The sequence below is a fragment of the Camelus bactrianus genome, chromosome 23 (assembly GCF_048773025.1).
Source record: "Camelus bactrianus isolate YW-2024 breed Bactrian camel chromosome 23, ASM4877302v1, whole genome shotgun sequence".
NCBI lineage: Eukaryota > Metazoa > Chordata > Mammalia > Artiodactyla > Camelidae > Camelus > Camelus bactrianus.
Window position 1 is genome coordinate 18,344,336 of NC_133561.1, and position 24,383 is coordinate 18,368,718.

General features: G+C 40.3%; 1 protein-coding gene across 2 annotated transcripts in view; it reads left to right on the plus strand.

Annotated features, from left to right (window-relative positions):
- The first annotated feature begins 252 nt into the window (after positions 1-252).
- The window catches only part of SMYD3 (SET and MYND domain containing 3), a 562,584-nt gene continuing 538,453 nt past the window's right edge, over positions 253-24,383 (plus strand). The window contains exons 1-2 of one of the 2 annotated variants that reach the window (XM_045509457.2): positions 366-501; positions 17,935-18,031. In XM_045509457.2, coding sequence (XP_045365413.1) covers positions 18,012-18,031 — 20 coding nt within the window. In that variant the 5' untranslated portion in view covers positions 366-501; positions 17,935-18,011. Of the gene's footprint in view, positions 502-17,934; positions 18,032-24,383 lie in introns of both variants that reach the window. The other variant, XM_010973568.2, reaches the window with a different exon arrangement.

A 24,383-nucleotide genomic window follows, 5' to 3' on the forward strand; every position in this document is an offset into this window, starting at 1 on the left:
TGGAGGATATACAGGTGTTCACTGCACTGTGATTTCAACTTTCCACCTGCATTACAACTGTCATAATAAAATGCTGGAGGGGAAAGAAAAAACACCGCCACTCCTCGCACAGCAGCCTTAGGCAGGCGCGTCAGAGGAAGCCCGAGAAACAGCCAGAGTCCTCGCAAGCGCCCGCGAGGACTCCCGCGGGCCTCCATCTGGGCATGCTCAGAGGCCCAGCGCGCCCGCCCCGCCCCTTGGGCGTACGTGCGCGCAGGGCGCAGGCGCGCGGCTCCCGGCAGCCCGTGAAGACGCCGGCTGCAGGACGCGGCAGACGCCTGAGGTGCTGGGCTCTAAGAGGATGGAGCCGAAGGTGGAGAAGTTCAGCACCACCGACAGGGGAAACGGGCTGCGCGCTTTGGCGTCGCTGCGTCCCGGAGAGCTGCTCTTCCGCTCGGATCCTCTGGCGTACACAGTTTGTAAGGGAAGTCGTGGCGTTGTCTGCGACCGCTGCCTCCTCGGGTATGTACGGAGCATCCTCGCCCACCTGAGCCCGGAGCAGTGGGGGGTCCGGGGTGCTGAGGGCGTGGGAAGGGGGCATTCCTCCCCGGGTTTCTCCCTGGTGGTGACTGCCACAGGGTCCCGGTGTGCTGTCCGGGTGCCTAGCCCCACACTCCCCCAGACGCGCGGCTCTCGGCGGACTCCGCCTGGCCGTCCCCTGGGCTGCCGCGGCGCTGGTTGAAGGGACCCCGGTCTCAGTCTCTGCAACTCTGCCCTGCGGAGCTGGACCCTCTACCACCCCACTTCCTTGCAGTAGGTATTGAGGAGAGCCGGTGGAGCAGAATTAAGGGGAAGCGTTCGGCCTTGGGTAATTTTACTGGGGAACAAAAAACTCTGTGCCCTGGGCAACAAGCTTCATTTGTTGCAGCTGTGAAAATCACAGTTGGCGGGGGAGGAGGGGAGTGGGAATAGGGATAATGTAAATTAGGTTCAGGTGAGGCCGCCCAGGTGAGAACCGGGCTTGCAGGACGCGAAAGAATCTTGGTGTTACGGATGACTTCGCAGTCCAGGTTCTATTTGGCTTGGGGATACGAAGATGAACGGGACATCCCTAAGAATTCTTAAGGGGCAGATAAGTGAGAAAGAATTAGTTACAGTGTGTGAGAAGGGCTCAAATAGAGATGCAATACTGTGCTGTAGGAGCAAAAGTTATTGAGGTTCCATGGTGTGCTTTGTATTTAATGGCTCTGCGGGCAGATCTAACTTTTAACCACCTATACAGAAGCAAGAAATCACGTGAAAGTGTTTTTATAAGTCTGGAAACACTAGGCCCATGGTAAGTGCTATGCAAAAGCAATTTGTGGAAATATGTCATACATATGCACAATCATAGGAATTGCATTCAAGCAACAAATGATATTAAGCTCCTCTTATATGTCAAGGAAGAGTTCTGAGATGGGTGGGATGATTTTTTCCATGACTGATCTTGCAGACCTGTTAACTCGGGATTAGGGGTGAATGGAGGTGCGGGGGTAAGTGCAAAGATCAACTCAGTAGCTTGACTATTAATATTACTATGTTCTTATTTGGTACATAATAGAATTTATTTAATTTCGTATTTTAAAGTTACTTAATTGTATTTGTTGCTTCCTGAGGTAATAACAGCAACAACAAAAAAGCCCGTTGAGGAGATAACACCTCGAAGTTTTTCTAAACTGTGGCTGAAAACAATCCATTTCTTTCAAGGAATGAAATGCTGAAGGCCTCGACATTGAAAGTTATAGATATTTGATTCTCATTAAAGCAAATTAGAGAAAGCTGGGCTCTTCATCCTGATAAATGCTTTGAGGGGTGTATCTAGAGTGTGAATATAGTCCAAAACAGAGAACTTGCAGTTTCTTGAGTCCTGTAACATTAACTGATGAAGAAAATGGGAGTCATCTTGCAGATAAAACCAGACTGCCAAGTTATTTAGTAGTTGGAATACAGAAGTTTTGTAATGAATACACGATAACAAATTGATTGAATTGTGGGAGCTGAACTTGAGTCATAAGACACATGCTATTGTTCGTTTTCAAAATAGACTGCACAAACCCAGCCCTTTGTGTGTTGGATGCTTCTTGATTTACTGTAATATTTCATTACTGCTATCACTCATTTTTCTTGTTAGCAAGAACTGTAATGATTTAAGTAAAAGGAATTTCATGAAAGAGTATTAGGGAGTTCTCAGCATTGTTTTAAAGTCTGGAGGAAGCCGGACTCTGAAAATGGGCAGAAACCAAGGAGGATTCCACAGGTAGAATCGCACTTTAGAAATAGTTGAGGTTGGGACCTGGGGAGTGCAGCACTCCTGATGCTTACCTGGTGATGCTCGGTTCTGCAGCAGGTACCACCAGTACCATGACACTGGACCTTACTGCTTCTGCTATATTTGCCCCCACTGCTACTGCCACCACTGCTTAGGAAACGCAGTATTGCTGGGAAGTTGCTTTCTCAACCATGCTTCTTTGTGATGTTAGCTCTGATTCAGAGTTCTCAGTGGGTGTCCTGGATTGGTTGAGTTTAAGTCACTACCTGCAAGAAGAAGATTTGCTGGAGGAGGTAACAGAAGTGATTGCAGAATTTGAGGACAACTAGGGAAGTGGCTGCTGAGTGACACAGTCTTAGGAAAAGGTTTGAAATATTCTTTTAGGAGAGAAAAGTGAAATGCATGGTAAGATATTGTAGGATTGCTGAGAAGTGCTGAGGGTCCACTTAAAACTTGTGTTTATTTATTTAAAGTGGGAGCAGGTAGCAGGGTAGTGCTTTTTTTCTCTCCCAGCGGTCATCTGTTTGTGAGAATTGGGTTTACTGAGGACTGCCCACTTAGTATGATGGATGGAGAGAGGCAGAAGGAAGTTGAAGTTGAGGGGCAAGGATGGGTGTAATCATAGACCATATTTCTCAGGTAGGCACTGAGGTCATGAGGAAGGTGATGGACAGTGAAATGTGATAGAATCAGTGGATTAGAGGACCTGATGCGCTCAAAGAAATGGTGGAGTAGTCAGAGGGTGGGATGAGTTGATGCCATACAAGTAGTGTATAATTTGGTGCAGCAGGGTTTAGAGTAGGGCAGAAAGTGGCTGAGGTAGGGAATAAGAAAAGAAATGTTGAAATGATCTGGAAACTGAGAAGCTGAGGTGTTAGATGAATCATCTAAATAAGCGACGCTACCAGGAATGTTAGGCATTGGAATGCATAGTTTCAACAAAAGCAGAATTCTCACATTGGCTTTCTAACCCAGGGTTTAAGGGCTGACTAGAAAGAGCCAAGTGGAGACTGAGAGGCCCTCACTTCTGTTCAAATAGTGAATAAAAGGCATTGTTTGGGTTTACAGTTGATTTTTGTGAAATTTACCAGCACCAGGTGCAAGTGAACTGCTCTAATGTCACAGACTTTTCCTGGGGGGTTGAGCTCTGAATTTCGAAAGACTAGTGCAGTCCTCTCAAAGGGTAAAACCTTCAGAGCTGTCTGGAAATCAGGATTTGCAGATTCCTGGGCAATGGCTAGTGGGTTTACTGGAGGGTTAACGACTTAGAATAAAATACAGAAGAAGGATTGATAATGATGTGGGTTGGGAAAGGACTCTGTGCATGTGACTTCCATTTTTTTCTCTAAGTGGGAGTTATGTGATTCTTGCTTCTTTTGCTTCTTCCTTTTCTTCTGCAGGGAGGTTTGGGAAAGGGCTGTATGGCAGAGCCCTGAGGCTGAAAACTTTTGGTCCATGTGAGAGCCGCAACAGAGGACGTTGTTAATCAGACAGGATGTGCTGTTTTGTGGAAAGTAGTAAGTTCTCCTTCAGACAGCCTGGTGCTTGTTCAAGGGCTCAAGAACAGAGCAACCATGGGGATAGGGATGGAGGCTGGTGCCCAGAACTCAGCAGTGCAGACTTGCTCTCACCACGGCCATTGTGGCTTCTTCTGGTACAGAGTTCGCAGTTTGCTACCAGTAATAAGGGATCCTGAGTCCCTGGAATGGCGACACATGATTGGGAACAGCCAGCCAGCCAACTGTGTCAGGTTTTTGTTCTAGACCCTTTTGTCATGGAAGAATCACTGATTTGCTCTCATTGGAATACTCATTTTTTTCTTCTACTTGGATTTGTCTTTTCTATCTGTACTACCATCTCTGAGACCTACTGAAACCTCCTGTAAAGCCATTGTATTCCTCACAAGGTGGCCTCTGACCTTCACAGAAAGAGAATTGAAGCAGCGGGCTAGTACCAGTGGTTTGACTGCTCTTGACTTATGTCATCATTTGAGGTAGCTGATTTCATAGGTCAGTAGTTGTCAAACTTCAGTCACAGGACCCCTTTACAGCTCTTAAAAATAATGCACAAGTATACTTGGCATAGCATTTTGGTAATTTTAAAAAGAAAGTTTTAATGTCCATGTATAGGAACTGGTAAAATTATGGTGTAGCCATGTTGTAGAGTACCATGTAGCTATGAAGATGAAAGTGGGTCTGTTTATACACGTGTGGATGGATGTCAGTGACACGTTACTGAGTGAATAAAGTTGTAGAACAATGTATGCATTTTAAATAAAATCTTTGAATATATGTGAAAAGATCTAGAAGAACACTCCAGAATTCTAATATGATTATTTCTGGAGAATGGGACTTGGAGTTGGGAGGATACCCCTTTGTACTTTATATATTTTGTTTTTTTCAAAGCTTCTGTCATTTTTTGTAGTTAGAGATAAGAATAAACTTTGAGAAAGTGTTTCATTTAGAACTGAATATAAGAGTGGTGCTGTTTGGGTGAAGATGCCTTTGAAATGCTTGCCAGTTTACATCTGTCTTTTCCTTTTTTTATTTTATTTTATTTATTTATTTTTTTGACTTGCCAACTGATTAGACCAAGTGTGAGCCTCTTTTTTTTAAAGAGGTTTTTTTTTTTTTTTGGATTTTTTTTTTTTTTAATGGAGGTACTGGGGATTGAACCCAGGACCTCCTGAACCTCTTGATAAAAGGTAAGCCAGTTCACTGTTTGGCCATTGGCATTAGAATTTGAACTGAGAGAAGTAGAACTTCTGTTAGTGGTCTTTATAATGCTCCTTGTTCTGACTTTGCTCAAGCCTGGTTGGTTATTCAGCTTTTCCTTGTTGTGTCTGAGACATTACGGTATCCATTAATACACTTTATTCATTTTCCTCAGAGGGCACACAAGATGACTACATTTCCAAGCCTTCTTGCAGTTGGACTGGGGCCCTGTGACTCAGTTTTGGCTAGTGGAGCGTGGGCTAGAGGTTACACAGCCATTTTCAGGTCTACCATAAAATATCCAGTACCATATTGCCTGCTCCCTTCTTAACCTTGCCTTGATAGCTGTGGAGGCTGAGAGTTGAAGTAGAGAAAACAAGAAGGATGAGTCATGGCAGAGGAGAGTGCTGCTCTGGGGAATTGCCCTGTGTGCACCAGATTTAGTAGGAGCTAGAAGTAAATCCCTGTTAAGTCATTTAAAGGAGTCCTTTTTTTACCTTTAATGTGCGTAAAAATCACCAGAAGATCTTGTTAAAGTGCAGCTTCTGATTCAAAAAGGTCTGGCTTGGGTGTGAGATTCTGCATTTCTAACAAACTCCTCGTTGGTGCAAAAGCTACTCATCCGCTGGTCACACATGAGGAGCAAAGAAATGAAGGGGTAAACTTACAGCCCACTGAGTACTCACATAAGCACTTACCCAGTAGATATTCTGAGCATCCTGAAATAGCACTGAGTAAGGTGAAAAGGAATTAGAGACTACACACACATAATCAAATGTTTAAATGATTCCTGAGTTCCTGTCTACTCTTTTATGTATCTTGGACTGGAAGTTAGTTTTAGTATTATGTGTGCAGAAAATATGAGTACCTGGAGTTATTTTAAAGATCATTTTGAACATGTACCTTTAGATGTACCATCATTTTTTTGTCTGAAGTAGTTATGTGCTTGTCTAGCTACATTCATTGAAAAACAGTCTAACCCCTTCCCAGCATAATTTAAAACATTAAAAAACATTTATTTGAAATTATTTCATATTTATAGAAAAATGGCAAGAACAAGAATAGTACCCCAAAAATCAGTGTACCCTTTACCCAGATTAAGATAACATTTGACCTCATTTGCACACTCTCTCCTTTCCATCCTCTCTTGAGCCCCTGTCTTTGTCCACCACCCACACTTTCTTCTTTCTGAATATGTAAATTCCATATATCCTGGTTCCATATATTCGTAAACACTTTAATTTGTGCGTTCAGGGAATAAGGATGCTATCATACATATAAGCTTCAGTAAGTTTAACATTGCTACAATATTATCTGTATTTCAGTTTTGTCAAGTGACCCAATAATGCTCTTTATAGCATGTTTTATTCCTTTCAGTATAGGGTCCCTTCTGGGGTCCAGTATTGCATTTAAGTGTCGTGTCTTTGGCCGCCTTAAATCTGGAATATTCCTACAGTTTTTCTTTATCATATCTAACACTGACTTTTTTTCTTTTTAACAGAACATTCCTTATTTGGGGTATCACATCTGGAGGTTTACATGGTCCTTCCATTGATGGTGTTCAGGTGATCACCCAGTCAAGCTGTTGTTCGGTTTTTACACTGTGCACTGTTGCTCCGCACAGCCAGTCTGTGGGGAGACATTGTAAGCCTCCTTCCTTATTGTTTATCTCTTTATTATGAGTATGGACTCATGAATTTCCATTTTTTCAATGATTTATTATTAATTATGTACCTAATTATTTTGGTACTCAAATTGTCCCAGTTTTTTTTAATGTGAAACCTTTCAAGGTGGGTCCTGTGTCCTTGTGATACACCCTGAACTTTTCTTTTCTTTCCTTTTTTCTTCTTTTCTCTTTTTCCTTTTCTTCTTTCTTTTCCTTTTTTCTTTTCTCTCTCTCTTTTTATAAGCACTTCATTCCTTTTCTGGCGTAACAAATGTTCCAGACTCATTCCTGTATCCATCCTGCCAAAACCCTGGAATCAGTATTTCTCTGAGGATTCCTTTTTTTTTTTTTTAATTGAGAAGTAATATTAGAGACCAAGGTCTTAGCGCTAGATGTGCTCACTGCCACTGGGATGTCTTTGTTCTTCGGCTCTTTCAGGGGACAGAGTTGGGAATTATGCGGGTCCATGCAAATATACATACACATATTTTAGAAGTCATGAGTTCACATCAGTACTTTCAATTCAGATTTGTCTCCTCAGGGTTCTTTCTTGCCTTTCCTCAGTCCATAATTGTGTATCCTTTCTTCCTCAGTGAGAACTCTGTCCTTTAAAAACCTCAACCTATTTACTCATTTGTTCAACTCTGTGTATCATCTAAAATTGCTGCAGAATTGTTTTGCTCACATCATTATCAAAAAGATCCTATTTAAAACAGTACAGAATTTGTTTGCAGTTTCCCCTTCCCCTCTACTCTGCCAAAGACTGAGAATATATAGTTAAATACTGTTCATTTTATATTCTTTGTTTACCTTCAGTGTATTTATTGGTATTCATTAGAAATACAGTTGAGTTCATTTGTTTCTCTTTGCGTTCAGTTTTAGTTTTTCTCCCCAATCCTTTTTGATTTAATTTTGTATTTTGAATATGTGGAACATTTACAGGCTTCCAAAACTCACACTATAAAAAAAGGGAAATGTCAGCCCCTCCTATATTCACACTGTTCCCTACTCCCATCCCTAGTAGGTAACCAAGTTCATTGTTTTCTGGTTTATCTTCTCTCTTTCTTTTTTGTAAATATAAGCAAATACTTGTGTGCTTTAAAATTTTCCATTCTTACACATAAGTTAGCCAACTGCATTTGCTCTTTTGCACTTGCTTTCTTCACTTAAAAAATCTACTGGAAATCATTCCATATCATATTTATAGAGATCTTACTCTGTTTTTCGACCTCCATAATACTGCATTTTATATATGTAACACAGTTTCTAATTTCTTATGCTTGGACATTTAGATAATTTCCAGTATTTTGCAACTGTGAATAGTGCTGTAATGAATAATTTTGCGTTTAGGTATTTTCATATTGTTGCAGATGTGTATTCAGGGTAAATTCCTAGAAGATTGCTAGTTCAAAGTGAAAATCCCTGTGTGGGGTGGTGCCATTTTACATTTCCCATAGCAATGTCTGAGAGTGCTTGTTTCCCTCAGCTTTGCAGACTGAATGTATTGTCAGACTTTTGAATTTTTGCCACTCCAATGGGTGAGAAGTGGTATCTCAGTATAGCTTTGATTTGCGTTTAAATTGTACTATCAGTAAACTTAAATATCTTTTCATATGTTTAAAGGCCGTGTTTATATCTCTTTGTGAATTGTCTGTATATATTTTTCCTGGTTTTCTGTAAGACTTCTGTTCTTTTTTCCCTCGAAATTTAAAACTTTAAAAAATATGGTAGAGATACATTAGTCTGTTTATGTTTGATAAGTATTGCAAATATTTTCAGGTTGTCGTTTGTCTTTTAACTTTGCTTGTGATAGAGTAATTCACCCATGTTTTCTTCTAGGACTTGTATACTTTAAATCTTTACATTTAGATCTCTGATTCATTTGAATTTATTCTTATGTATGGTATAAGGAATGGATCTAATTTTATCTTTTTCAAATGGCTATCCAGCTGTCCAATCACTTTTTTAATTTTTTATTTTTTTTTACTTTTTTATTGAGTAATAGTCATTTTACAATGTTGTGTCAAATTCTAGTGTAGAGCACAATTTTTCAGTCGTACATGAACATACATATATTCATTGTCACATTTTTTTTTCGCTATGAGCTACCACAAGATCTTGTATATTTTCCCCTGTGCTATACAGTATAATCTTGTTTATCTATTCTGCATTTTAAAATTCCAGTCTGCCCCTTCCCACCCCCCGCCCCCTTGGCAACCACAAGTTTGTATTCTATGTCTATGAGTCTGTTTCTGTTTTGTATTTATGCTTTGTTTTTTAGATTCCTCATATAGGCGATCTCATATGGTATTTTTCTTTCTCTTTCTGGCTTACTTCACTTAGAATGACATACTCCAGGAACATCCATGTTGCTGCAAATGGCGTTATGTTGTCGGTTGTTATGGCTGAATAGTATTCCATTGTATAAATATACCACTTCTTTATTTAGTCATCTGTTGATGGTCATCTAGGCTGCTTTCATGTCTTGGCTATTGTAAATAATGCTGCTATGAACATTGGGGTGCAGATGTCATTTTGAAGTAGGATTCCTTCTGGATATATGCCCAGGAGCAGGATTCCTGGGTCACATGGTAAGTCTATTCCTAGTCTTTTGAGCAATCTCCCTGCTGTTTTCTGCAGTGGCTTTCCTTGCTTCCCTCTCCCACTCTTAATGATTTAGATGTCTTCTTTTACAATTTTATGTTTATTCTTTTTGTAATTCATGGCAGTTATCTCCTTTCCAGTTATGAGTTTCTCATTTTTGTAGCATCCTGCTTCTTTTCTATTTAGAGTAGGCCTGTCAATATTTCTTTTAGCATGGGTTTAGTGTTGCTAAACTCTTTTAGTTTTTGCTTGTCTGTGAAGTTCTTTATTTCTCCTTCTAAAGGATAGCCTTGCTGGATAGAGTATCCTAGGCTGCATCTTTTTTTCATTCAGGACTTTGAATATATCTTGCCACTCCCTTCTGGCCTGTAGTGTTTGTGTAGAGAGATCAGCTGAGAGCCTTGTGGGGGTTCCCTTGGAACTCATTCTTTGTTATTCTCTTGCTGCCTTTAGAATCATTTCTTTATCCTTGACTCTGGCCATCTTGATTATGATATGTCTTGGTGTGGGTCATGTGGGTTCTTCCTACTTGGGACCCTCTGAGCCTCCTGTACTTGGATATCTGATTCCTTTAGGTTTGGGAAGTTTTCAGTCATGATTTCTTCAAATACCTTTTCAATCCCCTTTGTTCTTTCTTCCACTTCTGGAATCCCTATTATGCGTAGATTGGCACGCTTTATATTAGCCCATAGGTCCCTTATATTGTTTTCATTGTTTTTATTTGTTTTTTCTCTCAGCTGTTCTGATTGGGTGCTTTCTGTTGTCCTGTCTTCTAGGTCACTTATTCGTTCCTCTGCATTATCTAGCCTGCTTTGTACAGCCTTTTAGGTCAGCTTTCATGTCAACAAATGAGTTTACTAACTCTACTTGGTTCTTCATAGCTTCTGTTTCACTTTTGACATATTTTATATCTCTAAACACTATTTCTTTTAGTTCCTTCAGTACTTTGATCAGTCCTTTTTTGAAATCTTGATCTAGTAGGCCATCAATGTCTATTTCCTTGATTGTGCTTTCAGGGGATTTCTCTTGATCTTCTAATTGTGAGTGGTTCCTCTGCTTCATATTGCTCATATCTCTCTGGCACTGTGGCGTAAGGAGTATCAGTTATCTAGTTCTCCTGGAGATGGTGTGCTCTTAATGATTTTATCAAGAGGTCTTTGTGTTTTCACCCTGTGCAGCTGCCCACTCTGCCTCAGGTCGGTGCTCCAAAGGCAGGCTTGCCAAATCTCAGCTCCTTGTTAGTCTTAGTGCAAGTTCTCTGAGGTGCCACTGCAGAAAGATCCTATATGCCTCGGGCTGTAAACAAGTCTCAGTCCTGCCTAGGAGGTTGTGGAGCCCCCGGGTGCGGATTCAGGGCTCGGCCCCGCCCCAGCCCGGGCGCTGTGCACTGGAGGAGATGGCGGCTGTGGCTGCGCCCTGCCTCTCTTCTCATGAGAAGCACCAGTAATGGTGGCACAGGTCTGAGGAGACAAAGGCTACGGCACCCCTCCCCCCAGGGCACACCAGCCTTGTTGCTTTGCTTTTTTCGCAGTGTATGGGGGACCGAGGTTGTTCTGCTCTGTATCCCCTCCCAGCCACGGCGTGCAGCACCCTGCGGTCCCCCAAGGCTGCGTCAGTGCAGTCATCCCAGTCCTCCGCCCGGCTTGCCTGTCCTGTCCCGGCCCCAGCTGCCGGCTCGCATCTCAGGCTGGGTGTCGCGGGGACACTTTGTGCCTGTTTAACTCAGTTCTGTCGGTCAAGGGGTGCTTGGGGCAGATCTGAGCCTCGGAGGCTCCCCCTCCGTCCCGCTGGCCTCTTTGTTGGGGAGGGGAGACCCAGCGAACGAGCGCCAGTCCTCCTTTGCTGCTCCCTCCCTGCGGAATTGGGCCCACACTGTTTTGCTTTTTCTTCTTTATTTTTTCCTTTTCTCCTACACAGATTTTTGATGTCTTTGTGTTTCGAAGAGGGTGATGTTCTGTCGGAGTTCTGCAGGTGCTCTGGTTGGCTGAGTAGGTCCGTAGATGTCAGTTTTGGTGTATTTGTGGGAGAGGGTGAGCTACAAGCGTCCTTCTACTCCGCCATCTTGCTTCTCTGACTGTTTTTTTTTTTTTTAGGAAGATTATTTTTGTCCCAGTGATTTGCTCTGGTGATTATATTCTAGATCACATACTAATTGGGTCTAAATCTTGACTTTCTACTCCATTCCATTGGTTTATGTCTATTTATGCATAGGTACCATACTGTTTTAATTATAGAGAATTATAGGTAATTTAATTTCTAGGAGTAGTCTTATGTCATCTTCAAATATGTTGCTTCTTTTTCCATTTTTATGCCTCTAAATGTTCTTTCTAGACTAATTACTTTCTAGGCTAATTCTTTTTCAAGTTTTATGCCTCTGAGTGTTATTTCTGGGCTAATTACTTTGAGTCATGGCTCCAGAACAGTGTTCATAAGTAGTGGAGATAGTTGGCTTTCTTGTGTTGTTCCTGGCCATTAGAGTTTCTTTATTAATTGAGATGCTAGTTTTAGGACTGAGATACATATGTTTTATCATGTTAAGGAAGTACCCATCTGTTTCTATTTTCTCAAGAGTTTTAAATTAAGAATAGGTGTTGAGTTCTGCCAAAGACATTTTCTTACTCTGTGGAGAGTCTTAGGATTTTTTCTGCATTATGTGGTGGGCCTGAAGACACTGTAAGTCAGCAGAGCTGGCAGGAAGACGAGCTGACATCAAGTGGGAGGAAGCAAGAACAAATTGGAATCCTGCGGGAACTAATCACAATTGGAATCTGTGTCTTTGTGTCACTGCCTTCCCCCTCAATGACAGTGGTGGCCTGCAGAAATTGCTAATGCAGTTTGCTACAGAGCTGTTCATGTACTAGGCCTCATGCTCTGGAGAAGATTCAGGGAGAGATATAGCTCTATCGGGCTGTACAAGTATGCTTTATCTCCAGCAGGAGGAGAGGGCCTGGCTCCTGCCCCAGGTCAACAAGGCAACTCATTAGATCGTCACAGTGCACACAAGTTGCAACAGTACCTGGCACCTTACACACACTATCAAAATATAATGACACTTGGTGCACTCTGCCTTCCAAATCTCACCCGTGTCTTTTGTGGCCAACCTTAACCTAGAATCATACAGAGAGGGAATTTTGGGAAATGTAGTTCCAGTTTGCTACATTGATAAACTGCAAAAGCCACTACAGCTCATCCCTTGTCAACTGTACACACCTCATTTAACCGTACTTAAGTGACAAATGCAAGCTTGCTCTCCCACCCCACCACTCTTCACACAACCAGAACTACTAACCCTCTCCCAAAAGGAGTAAACAAAATCCTGTTACCTATCTTTGGGTGATTTCATTCTTTTTACAGCTGAATTACATTCTCCATTTGATTTTCTATAACTTTGATATCCTGTAATCCACTGTCATTCTCCAGGATCCATCTGTCTTCTACACTGACCATCCAGGCAAGTTAAATGAGGATGTGGGAGTAATCACCGCCTTTGCATTTTCAAGTCACTGATGATAGCATTACACCTGCCAGAAAGGCAGTGTTCTTTTTGGTTTATTGTTTGAGTAGGGAAAGGCAGTTCAAGTGGCTTCCACTTGGACTTATTTTAGACTGTAATAGCCACTCTATGGGTAGGGGAACAAGAGGGGGTTCTGACAGTCGTTGACTATTCCAACTGTGCTTTCTGGAACTGGAGAATATAATGCAGGGTGGACTTGGGGGCTTACTAAACCCACTTTGAGATGAATCTGATCCCAAACCCCATGGATTCCCCTGACTTGCATAAGCTCGTATTCCTGAGAGGTTGGACCACAATGGTATTTTGGGTCTTCAGTAACTAACTTTAGTTAAGAGTCAATCTCTAGTAATCTCCCCAAAGTCTGGTTATATCCTCTTCCCTAGTGCAAAGTCATCCTTGTGAATGACTGTAGATCTTTCTTTTGGGAAGCCTAGGAGGAAAATTTCTATTATCCATATTTGACCGTGTGGTAGAGTTCTTCAAGGGGACCTGACCTTCCGTTCATTCAGGGGACTCTGGGTCTGTGAAATGGCTCAAATCTGGGAATTGGTAGAGGGACCACAGCACTTTATTTTTGATGAATGAAGTCATACTTCTGTTTACCAGACTTAGAGCTTTTCCACTTACACTAATCAAGGAAGACTATAATAGTTTGCCCATTTATTTCAGTTCTAGGGTCACCTAGATTAATTAGACTATGTCAGAGATCTCCATAGTTCACATTTTTCTGGTTACTGTTTTGGCTGCTATTATGGTATCCACTCTCACCTTACCTAGAATCTCTCAGAGGTGGTGAGCGTAGTTCTGGGGAGGATCAGTAGTCCTCAGAAAGGCACTTAGCATAGGGGAGGCCTTTGCAGCTTCTTCAGCAAAGGGAGACCAACCTCTTCAGAGTGCTTTTACTGCTAAAGACAGTTCAGCATCACTTAGGAGTTCAGAGTACCAAGTTTCATGGGTATCTGCCCAGACATTTGCATCTCACATTTAGGGCCCCACTCCTTACCAGTCTGTTCCCTAACTTTATGTGAATTAAACATGTAGGTTTGGAAATTCAGTTCCCGTCATTCAGTTCTTCCTACTCCAAATGTGGTCTGTGGATCTGGGCATCATTATCAACTGGGAGCTTGTGAGCAATGCAGAGTCTTATGCTGTACCACAGACTTACTGAATCAGAGTATACATTTGCTGCACATAATTTCAGGATATCTGGGTCACTGGTATTTACATTAAGCTGAGACAAATTGATTTCTCTAAGTACTTTTAAACTTCAAGTTTCCAGCAGCCCAGTTATTGAATAAATATTTCCTTTGAGATTATTTTGGGGAATTCTGTAATTTTATTTTACTTTCAAATCTACATATGCTACATCTAAAATTTTTGCAGATTAAGTTTTAGGTGATTTCTCCTTTCCATCCATCTGGGAGTTCCCCACTAAGTCTTGATTAGATGTGATAACTCCCTCTGGTGGACAATGTCATGAAAAGCACACAAACATTTTTCCAAATAGGGAGTGACTTGGTTTTCAGCTACTATTGCAACTGACTGCTTCAGTTAAAAAAAACAAAAAACCAAAAACTTAATATCCCTGAGTGATCATCTTCATGACCCTCCTTCCCAAACTGTCCTTGACCTCTCACATTTACCATAACTTGTTTTGAATTTGAAGCAAAGAAATCCCCAGGTCAAATTTTGTCATAAATATCTATATAAAACTCACCATAATGAAAGAGCACTGGACAAACTGACATGGTAACAGTGCCTTATTAATAATGACCGTGTTATTCACATTGAGAGTCAAAAACTTAGGGAGAAGGTATAGTTCAGTGGTAGAGCTCATGCTTAGCATGTGTGAGGTCCTGGGTTCAATCCCTAGTACCTCTATTCAAGAAAAAAAATTAATCAAAAACTGATGTTTGAAACTGGTAGTCAAACTTGAATTTGTAGTGATCTGGGGGAAAGATTTTGCTTGCTGATCTATTTATAATGGGATTTATTACTATGAATATTTTGTGTAAATGATTTCTTCCCTAGTTTTTGCTATAGTAATTACTTGTTAGGATTAAAACAATTAATGTGACAGTGAAATAACGTTGTCTTTGTATCATTCTAATCTTAGAACTGAAATAATGGCTTTCCCGGCAGCACAGCTGTGTGTCTGAACAGTTCCTGAAAAGGCACATAACCCATGTGGTAAACACCTTAGACGTTTCCTTTTATAAGTAAAAATTGTCGAATAAAGGCATTATTTTACTTGTTTAAATGCAGTAAAACCAAGAAGGTATCCTTTTCAGAGTTAGCTTGTTGTCATTTTACTGTTATACACATGGCCTATTCATGTGTAATTTTAAACATTTAAAGGCATTTATAGTCCTAGGTTAGTATTGATTCTTTTTTTTATTCATTACTCTGGTTGAGAGTCATAATGTATGGCGTTCTCTGTTGTTGGCCATCGAGGCAAAAATGATAAGATAAAATGCACGAGGGGTAAAGAGAGATTGATAGATCAACAGATTTAACTTCATAAAAGTTAAACATCTGTATGTCAAAGAACTATCTTATAATGGGAAAGCCAAGAAACTCAGGAAAATCTTTGCAACATAAAAAGGCACATATCCTTAATACAGAAAAATTATCCATGAAGTAATAAGCGGAAGCAACTTACTTATGAAGTACTCCCTGCTTTTTGGGACTTTTTCACTCTTTGGCTCTAAACAATTCTGATCTTCACATTTCTCTGTGGGAGAGTCTCTTCTGATTCATACGTTCTCAACATTGGCTACACATTGGGAGCACCTGAGCAGCTTTAACAAATAGTGATGCATGGGTCCCACCGGAGATTCTGTTTTAATTGGTTCGTAGTGTGGCTTGAACACAGAAATTTTAAAGCTCCCCAGGTTATTGTAATGTGTAGTCTGGGTTGACAACTACTATATTTCTTTTTCATCTTAACTGACTTCCTTCTCTGCATCTCTGTATTCAAGGGCGAAGGTGAGATTGTCACAGCTGGGTTCAGTCAAGCTACTTAATGCTATCCATAAATAATTCTGCTGTTGAATTTCAAACTGGATATTACATTAGCATGTTCTGTTCACATTTAAATGATTGTCATATGTAGGACAAGCACGTATTAAGTTGAATTTTTAATTTGAATGGTTGTGATGTTTCTCACAAATGAATTTGATGAGTATATCAAAATTTAATTCTTGTTAGCACTTTTCAGCTACTGTGTTTACCTCTTGTTAGGAAATAGATGTTAATTAGAAAGATTTATGTTGTACAGGTGATCAATAAAAGAAGGCTTGAGTATTTAGGCAACAGTCTCTGGGCAATTTTTTATTTTTTGACTGTATAGTGTTGGATGCTCAGCTTAGGTACTGAAAACTTAACCATTTTACAAAAGACCTTCTTAAAGTCTGTATCATTGGTTTTCACTCTTGGTACAGATTTACCTGTGGAATTTTGAAAAATATCCAGATGTCTGGGCCACATCTTTAAAGTTCCATAGGTAAAGCTGATGCATAGCGTGAATTGAGAACCTTCAGGAAAGGAAAAGGCAAACAGGTTAATAGTATACATAAGTGGCATAGACAGTAATTATGGGGGAATCCCTGATGGGGAGATGCATATAGATTCCGTAGCAGACCATTTTGACTGCACTGGTGTGTTGTGTAGAAAGTTATAAGGGGTAGGGTTGGAATAAATTCTGGAATACATAAGGTCTTGATGGTCAGGCTAAACAATATGAGCTTTGATTTCTAGGTATCAAGGAGCTCATAAAGATTTTTGAGTCACAGTGTGAAGATTAGTGCAGGGGTACTGATTGGGTAAATGTGACTGGGGAGAAATGTGGAAAGACTGAAGATGGGAATTCCAGGCAAGAGAAAATTTTTTTTACTCTAATTTTGAAGTAATGAAGGCCAGAGTTAGGGGGGTCATGGAGAGTCTGGCAATAAAGCAAGTCTTTTTGAGAGAAGAGTTGACCTCATTCGTTGACTGATTATCAGGCGAGGGAGGAGTGAAGGATGAGGGCAGGGTTCTGAACTTGAAGTGCTGGATTATAATACTAATAGTAATGATAGTACTGCTATTTGAAGTCACTGGTGTGGGTGAGATCTCCAGGTAACAAATTAGGCAGCAAAAGATAACTCTGCTGAGGACCAGGATTAAGGAAGATCAGTTTTCAGATGAGGTTATTAAATAAGGTAACAGTTCCCTTTTGAGGGGATTAGGTTCCACTGTCTATGGAAGGTAAGTAATTTAATTCTCTAAGCCTCAATTTTACCTTTTTTGAAATGAAGAGGGCTTGAAATAAAGGGATTGAATGATTTCTGACATCCTTTAAAAACTTCTGCAGTTGTCGAGATCATTTCTGTACTTCCTGCCTCTTCATCCTTTTTTATAACAGCTCTACTGAGATGTAATTCATATACCATATCCATTTAAAGTGACATAAAGTAACATAAAAGACCATTTTATCCATTTTAAACTGTGGCGTTAAGTATAATTCAGTGGTATTAAGTATATCAAAATGTTAAGCAGCCATCACCACAATCTTAGAACATTCTAATCACCCCTAAAAGAAACCCTGTACCTTAAGTCTGCCTCCTGCTGTAAATAAACGGGAAAACCCTGAGATCAAACTCTTGGATTCAGGTTCTTTTCCACCTGCTTTGTAACCAAGTGAGTCCACGGCGACCTAGATATCATTTCCAGTTCTAGTCAGCTTCTTGCCATTCTGACCCACTAGGTGGCAGTGTGGGAACACCAGGTAGGAGAAGTGGCTGGAGGAGTCCACCTCTTATTTGTACACAATTACAACAGGCTGTACACGATTACATCTGTTTGTAGTAGTAGATGTAGCTGTAATGCAGGCAGCCTCAGAAGACTGAAGGTCTCCTGCTTGAAGATGTTGCTAACGCAGAATATTGTCTTTACCAGCTGACCGTGTTTCCCAGTCATCTAAACCTATCTTCACATTCCTATCTGGTGTATCATTTGTTAAGTGCAGTGGCCCCTTTGTCATTTTAATTACTCTGTATCTTGGAATCCTGTTTGGTCTTCAAGCCAGTTTTTTCATTTTCGCTTTTTGCGCCAGTAATTCTTTGGGTCTCTTTTCACCCTTTCCATTGCTTTTCCTTTTTTCTCCCAGCTGTGAGCACCCTCTACAGTAGTGATTCTTGACTGGCTGCACGTTGGAACCACCTGGGGGACATCTGTAATGTCCTGATGCTCAGCCTACACTCCAGGTCTGTTAAGTCAGAATCTTTGAAAGTGGGACCCAGACATTATTATTACTTAATCTCTAAATTGCCGACTAAATATTTTTCTGTCTTTATCTTTTATGCCGTCTGTAAAAAGTGAACTGTTTTAACTAGATCCACTCTGAGTTCATAATAATTCAGTATTCCAAGTGGTGTATGAGTCTTGACTTTTTTCCCCCTTAATTGTCTGTTGCTAGTTCTTTTCATCCTTACCTGGAAATGTCTTTCTTTCCTCCACTCCCACTGCCACCAGCCTAGTACTGCCATCTCAGTCAGTGCCCTCCAGCCAGAGACTACGGGGAGCACACTCATGGTTGATCAAAGTTGAGCTTGTTAACTCATTGCAGTGAGAAAACACACACTGCGGGCGGAACTGTGGGGTGTCTGAGAGGATGTTAGAAGGGATTTATTATAGGATTTGGCTTGTGTTAGGTGATTTGGAGAGAGTTCAAGGAAGCAGGGCTTCGCTCTGGATTGGGTGCTGTCAAGAAGGGGAGCAATTCCATGATTAATAAATCTCACCTAGAGGGCAGACGGCCTGAAATGAGGCTAGAGCTGTGATGGGTAAAGAAGCAGCAGTCACCTGTATTAGCCAGGATGGGGAATGTTTGATCATTTTTGTGGCTTGGACAATGTTCACAATTTGTCCATGTTCAGTACGATTATAGAGAAGTCTTGTTTTTTGTCTTGATCCATCCTGGCCACAGAGTAGCTTTGTCTGACCCTGATGCTCTGTGAAATTGTTAACGTTCAGCAGGAGGACACCACCATCTAGCTGTGAGAGTCGGCCTTTCCCAGCAACATTATAGCAGAGCTGATGGTGCCAGGCCAGCTTTGGCAGTCAGGGGCCGTCTGTTCCTAGAAATGTTTCTTAGCTGATTACACCTTTTCATAGATCTTGCCTACTTCAGTTTGTTCTGTGAAGTACTAACATATTAGTCTCCCTTAAATGTCCCTTTAATGACAGACGCATATCATCAAACATAAATAGTGGTTGTTTCTAACCTAACCTAGTCCCTTGTGTTATCTTTGCTGGTTATGTGCGTGAGGGGAAGCTGCTTAATTGCTCTGAACTTTATTTTCTTCATCTTGAACCTTGCCTCAGGGTATTCTTAGAAGAGAGAGAGCCCACGTGAAATTATTTGGTCTATAATAGACCTTCATACTTAGTGAATGTTCTTTTCCTGCTCTGCTTGTTGGTTTCCCTCACTGACCTGTGGCATAGGTAAGTCCATAATTTAGCCCTTAATTTGGCTATTATTTGACTTTGTTATTTCCCATTGGTTTTAGCTCCCTTGAGGGCTGGGACCTAATCTTATTTTTCTGTGAATTTCCAGGGCCTAACACAGTGCTGAGCACACAAGGGTACTTGGTCAACATCTCAGGGAGTGAGATTTGCAGGGTTATGAGAGCACTGTGTTACAGATAACACCTGAGACATTTTCTTCGTATTTTTGAAACTTTCTCCTTCCTTTAATTAATTACCACTTTCTGTCAGTTGATACTACTGGTTAAGAGAGCTAGTATATTTTGGGCTACAGGCTGAATTCTTAGCATCAAAACCATAAGTCTATAGTCACTGGAAAGTTTATATCAAAATAAATGTTCACAGATGAGTATGTCATTCACCTGTAAAAGATGACTTCAAGCCCAAAGAAACTAAATTTTAAACATAGGGAACTTCATACCAGTGTGCTTTTTACTCTCTGCCTCAGCCTACACACAGCTAACTACAGAGGTAATTTTACATAATTACTTAACAGTTATTTATAATTTTGAATATTGGCCTTTCATGTCTCTATATCTTTGAGTGACACAAGATAATGACACTCTCTGATCGATTTTTATTTTTTAATGATTTTTAGGATTTTTGATTTTCAGCTTTTTTATCTAGGTTACTCTCAAATTACTGTCTAATAAAGCAACTTTCTCTTCTGTCCTTTTTCTTTCCCTGTAGTTGTTCAGTCTTAGGCATCTTAACCCTTGGGTTTCTTCTGTTTGCTCATTCATAAATAAGAGTAATACCTACCTCATGTGATCTTCATGAGGGTTAAATGAAAGAACACCCGCGAGTACCTAGCATGGTACCTGGAATATCGCCTGTTTCTCAAAGCAAGACGTACAGCTGTCAGAATTAGCTGGGGGTGGGGCTTATTTAAAAAAATGTTTCTCTGTGCCACTCCTCAGAATATCTAGTATTTTAGGCACAGTAATCTACATTCTTACCAGACTAGCTGGGTGATGTTAGTACCCACCAAATTTTAAGATTGGTTTACCTGCAGGATAGGGACACATTCCTTTTGTAATCTGTCCATTGCCTACTTTGCCTTATTGACACTAAAGTTTGAGAATCCTAGAGCCAAATAAATCTTACTTGGATGTGAGTATTTCCAGCAAATCTCCATAAAAGCTTTATTAAAGTCCTTACCATTTTTTTTTCTGAGATGAGCTCAGACTTTTTTCTTAGCAAACTTCACTTTTGTCTGTCTTAACTTTGCTTTTTGATTGAATTTCCTGAACTTGACCTTTTTTATATTGGAGATCTATAATATGATCTTGTGTTGGTTTTAGTCAAGATATACAACTCAAGCTGGCAGATGATTCTAGAAGTCTGTTTTAAAATGTCCATGTAATAACTGTCTTTAATCATTAATTTATCAGTCACAGAGCAAATACATTGATTTAATTTTAGTTCAGAGCCCCCCCCCCCCTTAATGAGCAGGATGTAATGAGCAGTGCACTTGTGGAAGACCGATTTATTGAGCAGTCAAATGATTCATGTAGCTGCTAGGCACAGGAAATGGTAAAAGACTATGAAGTGGAGGCTGAGTTAGAAACTGAGTGTGGTTTTCTATGGCACACTGACACCTCCTGTAACTATTTTTTTTGTATTTGGGGGCATCTCCTATTTTTTTCCTTTTCCCTTTTGCAGGTCAACATACTACTCAATTATCCTGTTTGTTTAAAGTGGTACTTTCTCATAGCTTGTATCTTTTATCCCACATACTACATCATATTTTATTTAATTATTTGAACCACTATTTATTAAACAATTTTCTGTCTCCTCTGGAAGCTCTGATGCAGGAACTATGTCTTGTTCTACCACATATCCCAATTCTGACTGTTCTTCCTTATGTAAATTAAATTTCTCAGTATGGTTCTAAGTCCTGTTTTCTTCATTTTTCTTTTAGTACAGGTAGATAATTTTATTTATTTTCTTATCTTCGACACTGTTTGATTCTCTGCCTTCCTTATAGGTCCAGTGGCTGTCCTTTTTGAACAGAGTTATGCTCCTCTAAATCGATTCTCCTTCCTTTAAAGGTTGTTATTTGGAAAACTGCAACACTGTTTTTGTCTCTAAGGCTTAATCATTAAAATAGTGAAAGACAATGGTACACATTAAAATATGAAATACTACTTGGAATTAACCACAAAATACTTGGACTGCATTGAAATTTTCTTTCTTTTTATCAGAAAGACCCAAAATAGCAGAATGGATGAAAAGGGGAAGGGTGGGAGAGAAAAAGAGAAAGGAAGGAAGGAAAAGAAAGGTACTGATTATTATGTTTTCTCTGAAAGCTCATTGCTGGTAAATACATGTGTATATATTTTATACTTATAGTATATATATAATTACATATATTATATATCTATATCTATATCTATATCTCCTGTGTTGTGCCATCTTATTTGCCCCATGCTCTTGTAAGAAAGCTGATGTCACAGTTATATGAGAGAACATAATTACACAACCCTCTTTCCCATAAATGGTCCCTTAAGCCTTTAGGTCAGCAATGGAGATAACTTCATGGCTGCTCTTCCAAAGAAGTTCTTTAGTTTCATTTTCAGAGAAAGCAGTCTTTGTGTTTGCATACAACAGTGCTTTAGTAAATGTTGTGTATTTAAGGGAAGAGTAGGGTACCTTTGAGGGCCCAGTAAGTATTTTGATGTTGGTCTTAAAACACATTTTCATGCTGTGAATGATAACTTGTGATAAACTGATGCTCTGGGTTTCTTAATGGTTGTTCTGTTCATTGCCAGTTTAGTATGACTCATTATGTAATGTTCTTTAATGCTTTGCTTGAATTAATGTGAATGTTTTATGAGAATACCAGGTTTGAAGGACTTATCAACAGCTTAATTCTCAGTTTAATGGTAAAGCACATCAGCTGAGGTATACTTATCATCAGGAAAGAACTCCTCCTTTGATTACCTTAACTTAAAAAGGAACATTATAAAAAGAAGTCATCTGGGTGCAGTAGAAAATCAGTTTTGTTGCTGTGAACAGTTAATCCTTTCTAAGTGTACAACTGGGTTTTGTTTAGGTTCAAGAGAGGGGCAGTGAGATCAATCTGGCTGTACAAGAACATATGGTCTAAGTCAGAAGAAGCCTGACATTTGGGGTAACTAGTTTTATCCCTTTGGGAAATCTACTTATAACATAGAGTCTTGGGAGTCTTAGAGGTTCCCTGATTCACCCTTGCTTGTGGCAGTGTTTTTTCTCCTCGTTCGTGACTGGCAGTCTTCCGGGATCTTACTGAACTTGTCCCCTGGTGAGGAATACGTGGCTTTGATTTCCCTGGACCTGAAATTGGAGCAGTCCCTTTTTTCTCACTATCTCCTAGGTTATTGTGTTTATAAAATATATGTTAGATGTCTGTTAGTTCAGAGGCTGGCCACTTCTTCAGAAAAAGGTTCTGTACTGAGATGGAGTAGCTGTTTATCCCAGGACACGTGAGAACAGCAGAATGTGTGCCTCTGAGTGAGGGTGTGGAGAGCCCACCTTGGTGGCTACTGTGAGGTAAGGGAGAGGGCTTATACTTGGCCCTGATCTAGGCCAGGAGAGGGGATGAGGTGGCTTCTAGCAGCCGTTGGAGCTGTGGAAAAAGTCGTAGGGAGCTTGTATCACATGTATCTAGATCCAGTACGTACATAAGCATCCATGATGAATCAGCTTATGAAGAGATAAAAAGTGCCTAATATGCATCTGTGACATTGAGGGTTGGGTCGGTGCGGAGGACTGCCATGGCTTTACACACAGCACCCTTCAGTGAGATTGTAATGTAAAGATTATATGTCCTAACCTGATCCAGAATGTCATGTCACCTCTCACGGCAAACTGAGAATCACTTTGGTGAGAGACACTGGGAGTTTTTTGAGTTCCTCAGAATCATGTTAAGATGGTGTACTGACCTGAAGGTGTTTGGAGCAGATTTATTTCATCCATTATTCTACGAGCATCACTGCTTCCCTGTTTGCTATATTAAAAATTGAGGTCTATAGAAATCTTTTGGGAAAACAAAAAAACAAAAACCCAACCTTACTTGGATTGCAGAGGTTTGCTTTCATTTAATCAGAAAGGCCCAAACAGCAGAGTGGAGGGCAGCAGGAGGAGGGTTGATTGCTGTTTTCTGTGAATGCTCATTGCTGGTAATGTTTGTTTTTGCTGTGCAGTGCCGCCTTCCAAGAGAGTGACGTGAGAGCCACAGTTGTATCAGAGAGCACAAACACACAGCTCTGACTTTCTCTTAGACTAGGAACTAGTACTTACCTCTGAGTACACAATTATCTCACCTTGCTAAGGTTTTGGAAACATTTCACTATGGTAACAAATGTATTGCTAATTGTTGAAGCTGATTGATGAATACATGAATGTGCATTATACTTCTCTGTGTGCTCTCATGTTTTATTGTACAAAATGTTCAATTAAAAATACTTTAAATGTGTAACAGAAGATCTCACATGGAGTCTTAGGAGCTAGATTCCTAACTCATTAAAAAAAAGAAACATCAACTTTCTGTGATGCTTGCTGATATGTTTGCTCTAAAAGGCTGAATCCAAACAAGGGTCATTGGGGAAGGGACATTTCCTGACCCACCTGGCACTAAAGCACTTATTCAGTATTTATCCCAACCTTTATTTTAAGCCTTCTACTTGTCAATCATTGTTCTAGGTACTGAGGATACAGCAGGGAAAACAAAAGAAAAAAAAACCCCTTAATTTGTTCTTGATGCTAAGCACATTACGTGTATTTTCACACCTAATCCACAGTGCCTAGCACAGAGCCAGATGGCAAGTTGTACCGTCAATGAAAGTGTGTTGAGTAACTTTAGGTGCGATTTTTAATCCCCATTGGACATTTGAGGTCACTGAGGCTTAAAGAGGCTACTTGACCCAAGTCTCACAGCTGTAAGTGACAGAGCTGGATATTAAATTCAGGTATGTGGACCATAACCCTGCATTATCTCCAAGATAGAGGACAGGTGTGTACACCTGAGCACTGTCATGTCCAGAGACACTTTCTCACCCACTAACACTATTTATAAAGAGTATCTTT